Here is a 7,500-nt window from a genome sequence, read left to right on the forward strand (position 1 = left end):
TCATGAGCTGCAGACATGCATGAGCTTTTGTACAGGACCGTTTCGGTCACTCCAGGCGTCCAGACAATCGTGGCTTGCCTTGTTATTTCTGTAAGTTAAGCATGAAGAAGGTGTATCACTGCGTCAGTCACACGTTTCATCACAGCGTCCAGTTTTTAAGAAAGTCGTCCAGCATGAATTTTTTCCTTAATTTTGAACTTATTTTTGTGGTCCAGATTTGCAATAATCGCCTCACGCAATTCTGGTCCTGGATTAGTTTTACCTGATGATGCAATACTGTCACTCCACAACTGTTACAGTATAAACTACACACTGCAGATTCATACTGGATTAAAACCACTCCACAATTATTACAGTCAGACTGTAAAACTACACACTGCAGATTCATACTGGATTAAATCACTCCACAATTATTACAGTCAGACTGTAAAACTACACACTGCAGATTCATACTGGATTAAAATCACTCCACAATTATTACCGTCAGACTGTAAAACTACACACTGCAGATTCATACTGGATTAAAATCACTCCACAATTATTACAGTCAGACTATAAAACTACACACTGCAGATTCATACTGGATTAAAATCACTCCACAATTATTACCGTCAGACTGTAAAACTACACACTGCAGATTCATACTGGATTAAAATCACTCCACAATTATTACAGTCAGACTGTAAAACTACACACTGCAGATTCATACTGGATTAAAATCACTCCACAATTATTACAGTCAGACTGTAAAACTACACACACTGCAGATTCATACTGGATTAAAATCACTCCACAATTATTACAGTCAGACTGTAAAACTACACACTGCAGATTCATACTGGATTAAAATCTCTCCACAATTATTACCGTCAGACTGTAAAACTACACACTGCAGATTCATACTGGATTAAAATCACTCCACAATTATTACAGTCAGACTGTAAAACTACACACTGCAGATTCATACTGGATTAAAATCACTCCACAATTATTACCGTCAGACTGTAAAACTACACACACTGCAGATTCATACTGGATTAAAATCACTCCACAATTATTACAGTCAGACTGTAAAACTACACACTGCAGATTCATACTGGATTAAAATCACTCCACAATTATTACAGTCAGACTGTAAAACTACACACATGCTGCAGATTCATACTGGATTAAAATCACTCCACAATTATTACCGTCAGACTGTAAAACTACACACTGCAGATTCATACTGGATTAAAATCACTCCACAATTATTACAGTCAGACTGTAAAACTACACACACTGCAGATTCATACTGGATTAAAATCACTCCACAATTATTACAGTCAGACTGTAAAACTACACACACTGCAGATTCATACTGGATTAAAATCACTCCACAATTATTACCGTCAGACTGTAAAACTACACGCTGCAGATTCATACTGGATTAAAATCACTCCACAATTATTACAGTCAGACTGTAAAACTACACACTGCAGATTCATACTGGATTAAAATCACTCCACAATTATTACAGTCAGACTGTAAAACTACACACTGCAGATTCATACTGGATTAAAATCACTCCACAATTATTACCGTCAGACTGTAAAACTACACACTGCAGATTCATACTGGATTAAAATCACTCCACAATTATTACAGTCAGACTGTAAAAATACACACTGCAGATTCATACTGGATTAAAATCACTCCACAATTATTACCGTCAGACTGTAAAACTACACACACTGCAGATTCATACTGGATTAAAATCACTCCACAATTATTACAGTCAGACTGTAAAACTACACACACTGCAGATTCATACTGGATTAAAATCACTCCACAATTATTACTGTCAGACTGTAAAACTACACACACTGCAGATTCATACTGGATTAAAATCACTCCACAATTATTACAGTCAGACTATAAAACTACACGCTGCAGATTCATACTGGATTAAAATCACTCCACAATTATTACAGTCAGACTATAAAACTACACACTGCAGATTCATACTGGAATAAAATCACTCCACAATTATTACAGTCAGACTGTAAAACTACACACTGCAGATTCATACTGGATTAAAATCACTCCACAATTATTACAGTCAGACTGTAAATCTACACACACTGCAGATTCATACTGGATTAAAATCGCTCCAGAATTATTACCCTCAGACTGTAAAACTACACACTGCAGATTCATACTGGATTAAAATCACTCCACAATTATTACAGTCAGACTGTAAAACTACACACTGCAGATTCATACTGGATTAAAATCACTCCACAATTATTACAGTCAGACTGTAAAACTACACACTGCAGATTCATACTGGATTAAAATCACTCCACAATTATTACAGTCAGACTATAAAAATACACACTGCAGATTCATACTGGATTAAAATCACTCCACAATTATTACAGTCAGACTGTAAAACTACACACACTGCAGATTCATACTGGATTAAAATCACTCCACAATTATTACAGTCAGACTGTAAAACTACACACTGCAGATTCATACTGGATTAAAATCACTCCACAATTATTACCGTCAGACTGTAAAACTACACACACTGCAGATTCATACTGGATTAAAATCACTCCACAATTATTACAGTCAGACCGTAAAACTACACACTGCAGATTCATACTGGATTAAAGTCACTCCACAATTATTACCGTCAGACCGTAAAACTACACACTGCAGATTCATACTGGATTAAAATCACTCCACAATTATTACCGTCAGACTGTAAAACTACACACTGCAGATTCATACTGGATTAAAATCACTCCACAATTATTACAGTCAGACTGTAAAACTACACGCTGCAGATTCATACTGGATTAAAATCAGTCCACAATTATTACAGTCAGACTGTAAAACTACACACACTGCAGATTCATACTGGATTAAAATCACTCCACAATTATTACAGTCAGACTATAAAACTACACACTGCAGATTCATACTGGATTAAAATCACTCCACAATTATTACAGTCAGACTGTAAAACTACACCCTGCAGATTCATACTGGATTAAAATCACTCCACAATTATTACAGTCAGACTGTAAAACTACACCCTGCAGATTCATACTGGATTAAAATCACTCCACAATTATTACCGTCAGACTGTAAAACTACACACTGCAGATTCATACTGGATTAAAATCACTCCACAATTATTACCGTCAGACTGTAAAACTACACACACTGCAGATTCATACTGGATTAAAATCACTCCACAATTATTACAGTCACACTGTAAAACTACACGCTGCAGATTCATACTGGATTAAAATCACTCCACAATTATTACAGTCAGACTGTAAAACTACACACACTGCAGATTCATACTGGATTAAAATCACTCCACAATTATTACAGTCAGACTGTAAAACTACACACTGCAGATTCATACTGGATTAAAATCACTCCACAATTATTACAGTCAGACTGTAAAACTACACACACTGCAGATTCATACTGGATTAAAATCACTCCACAATTATTACAGTCAGACTGTAAAACTACACACACTGCAGATTCATACTGGATTAAAATCACTCCACAATTATTACAGTCAGACTGTAAAACTACACACTGCAGATTCATACTGGATTAAAATCACTCCACAATTATTACCGTCAGACTGTAAAACTACACACTGCAGATTCATACTGGATTAAAATCACTCCACAATTATTACCGTCAGACTGTAAAACTACACGCTGCAGATTCATACTGGATTAAAATCACTCCACAATTATTACAGTCAGACTGTAAAACTACACACACTGCAGATTCATACTGGATTAAAATCACTCCACAATTATTACAGTCAGACTGTAAAACTACACACTGCAGATTCATACTGGATTAAAATCACTCCACAATTATTACAGTCAGACTGTAAAACTACACACTGCAGATTCATACTGGATTAAAATCACTCCACAATTATTACAGTCAGACCGTAAAACTACACACTGCAGATTCATACTGGATTAAAATCACTCCACAATTATTACCGTCAGACTGTAAAACTACACACTGCAGATTCATACTGGATTAAAATCACTCCACAATTATTACAGTCAGACTGTAAAACTACACACTGCAGATTCATACTGGATTAAAATCTCTCCACAATTATTACCGTCAGACTGTAAAACTACACACTGCAGATTCATACTGGATTAAAATCACTCCACAATTATTACAGTCAGACTGTAAAACTACACACTGCAGATTCATACTGGATTAAAATCACTCCACAATTATTACAGTCAGACTGTAAAACTACACACTGCAGATTCATACTGGATTAAAATCACTCCACAATTATTACCGTCAGACTGTAAAACTACACACACTGCAGATTCATACTGGATTAAAATCACTCCACAATTATTACAGTCAGACTGTAAAACTACACACACTGCAGATTCATACTGGATTAAAATCACTCCACAATTATTACAGTCAGACTGTAAAACTACACACTGCAGATTCATACTGGATTAAAATCACTCCACAATTATTACAGTCAGACTGTAAAACTACACACACTGCAGATTCATACTGGATTAAAATCACTCCACAATTAGTACAGTCAGACTGTAAAACTACACACACTGCAGATTCATACGGGATTAAAATCACTCCACAATTATTACAGTCAGACTGTAAAACTACACCCACTGCAGATTCATACTGGATTAAAATCTCTCCACAATTATTACAGTCAGACTGTAAAACTACACACACTGCAGATTCATACTGGATTAAAATCACTCCACAATTATTACAGTCAGACTGTAAAACTACACACACTGCAGATTCATACTGGATTAAAATCACTCCACAATTATTACAGTCAGACTGTAAAACTACACACTGCAGATTCATACTGGATTAAAATCACTCCACAATTATTACAGTCAGACTGTAAAACTAGACTCACTGCAGATTCATACTGGATTAAAATCACTCCACAATTATTACAGTCAGACTGTAAAACTACACACTGCAGATTCATACTGGATTAAAATCACTCCACAATTATTACAGTCAGACTATAAAACTACACACTGCAGATTCATACTGGATTAAAATCACTCCACAATTATTACAGTCAGACTGTAAAACTACACCCTGCAGATTCATACTGGATTAAAATCACTCCACAATTATTACAGTCAGACTGTAAAACTACACCCTGCAGATTCATACTGGATTAAAATCACTCCACAATTATTACCGTCAGACTGTAAAACTACACACACTGCAGATTCATACTGGATTAAAATCACTCCACAATTATTACAGTCAGACTGTAAAACTACACGCTGCAGATTCATACTGGATTAAAATCACTCCACAATTATTACAGTCAGACTGTAAAACTACACACACTGCAGATTCATACTGGATTAAAATCACTCCACAATTATTACAGTCAGACTGTAAAACTACACACACTGCAGATTCATACTGGATCATAAGCATTTAAATGACAGAATCTCCTCAGGCAAAAATAATCCAGCTCCTGCAGGACTTCATTATCCTAACATGTTTCTTACAGCTTATGTTTTACTTCTCCGTCATGCTGCAGGAGGAGGAGGTGAGGGATGCAGCAGTGCAGGTAGAGCACTCACAGGTAAAACTGTCACATCACAGGGTTTTTGTTTTGGTCTCCAAGCCGCCTTCTGTCTGTCTCTCGTGCTCGTAGCTCATAATATTTCTCGTTCTTTGGTTTTCAGAGTGCAGACTAAGCCCACAGTGCTTTAGAGTGTTTACCTACAGGCTGTCTGTGAGCTCCAGCTCTGTCTGCCACTTAACAACATGTATTTTCTCAGCAGCCGTTTCTGAGGACGTGAAGAACTACGTTCCTTGTTTCTCAAAGTGTGTTGTTTGCAGGTTGCTGACCGGCTTCCCCCGACCTGTTGATGTCTATGACCTCTATACATGCCCATTAGTGTCCATTGTTTACATTTTGTGTCCCCTGGTATTGCAGTCGTCTCCTCACAGCTGCAGTGTAGAGAAGGGCTTGATTTGAAAGTATGCTCAGATTCAGTCTCAGTAATTACCAAAGCAGTGAGAGGTTATTGCACGTTATTGTGATTTTATCATGGGACGGGCGTTCTTAGGCAGTATCGCACAGCCTCACGGAGACAAAATACACACATTTTAAAGAAATAATTTGTTATTATTAATAGTATTTCACATTAACAACTATTCTGCCAAGAAATGTAGTTCGATTAGAGTACGGCATCGTTGCCAAGCAGCCATGGATCACTGAATGAGGAGAACGTTCAGTCGCCCATCGCTGCGGTCATTTTATTAATTTTTCAACTTTTTCTTGTATAATGATGAACTTATGATGACGCAGCACTGCTTATTGCTGAAACTTTAGCTTTATCAGTACCTTTTAGTCACCAAGTCACCACCATGAGTCTTATTTAGCTCCAATCCAGCGGCGCCCTCTTCTCACGCTGGGGCTGAAGCTCCCTGCTCCCTACATAGTGCACTACGTCAGAGTTTAAATACTGGATCCTGCAGCCCATCAGAGCAAAATACAGCTAAGAAACAGTCATTTGGGACTCAGAATCATCCACACTTGATACATGATGCACTGTTTGCCTGTAGAGGTTAGAATCTCTAAACCTTCATAGCTAGAACACTGTTTAGGGAGTACGGAGCCGTTTGGGATTCAGCCATGGGTTTGACGCGACTTCTGACTGAAACACAAACATTTGACGTGTGTAAAACATTCAAGAGACATTGTTAGAGAATTTTTACAGTAAATCAAACCGTAAGTGCTTTAATTCAAGCCTGTGGTATTAACGATGGAGCTGTTTAGGCTGCTTGCTCTTGTAGCCTGCTAGCCAGCTGACCAGCCTGGTTCTGATTAAAACTCAAATGTTTTTTCCTTCTTTTCTACTGTAATACGTAAATATATAAGCTCAATAATTGTTTGTTTGCTGGTTGAAGATGCAGTTGTAGCCTCTCTCAGCAGAGCTGTTTTAGCGGAGCAGCTTCAAAGCTCACTGCAGCTAACAGGAGTCGACTGCGCCTTCATGTTTCAGTGTTTAGCCCCCGGGTGACCCCTCTGTTTACCTGTTTCCCTCCCTTCGTTACTCACAGCCGTGCTGGTGTTGTGTTTGTGTTTGTTTGTGTTGTAGTTTGAGAGCGCCCGGTCCTCCTCTCCTACTGAATGTTGCCAGTTCTCCCGATGGAGCAGAAAGGTACAGAACTGCAAGCCCTCCGCCGCAGGACCTGGAGCAGCCCAAACCCTAACCCCTAATCTTAATCTCTAAACCCTAACCCTAATCCCTAAACACTAGCCATCATCCCTATACCCTGATCTCTAAACCCTAATCTCTAATCTCTAAACCCTAATCTCTAATCCCTAAACCCTGACTAAGACTATATTCTTCTCTCATGGGCACCTCCTTTTTTACGCACCTCCTTTTGTCGCAGTTAGTGCCC

The 7,500-nt window shown here is 37.9% G+C and overlaps 1 protein-coding gene and 1 long non-coding RNA gene across 8 annotated transcripts in view; one reads left to right on the forward strand and one right to left on the reverse strand.

Moving 5' to 3' along the window:
* The window catches only part of nhsa (Nance-Horan syndrome a (congenital cataracts and dental anomalies)), a 133,975-nt gene that overhangs the window by 105,191 nt on the left and 21,284 nt on the right, over positions 1-7,500 (forward strand). For 3 of the 7 annotated variants that reach the window (XM_037541513.1, XM_037541514.1, XM_037541515.1), the window contains 2 exons: positions 5,624-5,668; positions 7,194-7,256. The exons of 1 other annotated variant lie outside the window; for it this stretch is intronic. In XM_037541513.1, coding sequence (XP_037397410.1) covers positions 5,624-5,668; positions 7,194-7,256 — 108 coding nt within the window. The remainder of the gene's footprint in view (positions 1-5,623; positions 5,669-7,193; positions 7,257-7,500) is intronic. 3 more of the 7 variants (XM_037541516.1, XM_037541518.1, XM_037541517.1) reach the window with 2 other exon arrangements.
* Positions 1-7,500, reverse strand: part of LOC119264079 — a 12,373-nt gene that overhangs the window by 24 nt on the left and 4,849 nt on the right. The window contains exon 3 of the long non-coding RNA XR_005130753.1: positions 1-88. This exon is cut by the window's left edge and continues 24 nt beyond it. This is a non-coding gene — a long non-coding RNA (uncharacterized LOC119264079). The remainder of the gene's footprint in view (positions 89-7,500) is intronic.

Source organism: Pygocentrus nattereri, chromosome 9 (assembly GCF_015220715.1).
Source record: "Pygocentrus nattereri isolate fPygNat1 chromosome 9, fPygNat1.pri, whole genome shotgun sequence".
NCBI classification, from domain to species: Eukaryota; Metazoa; Chordata; class Actinopteri; order Characiformes; family Serrasalmidae; genus Pygocentrus; species Pygocentrus nattereri.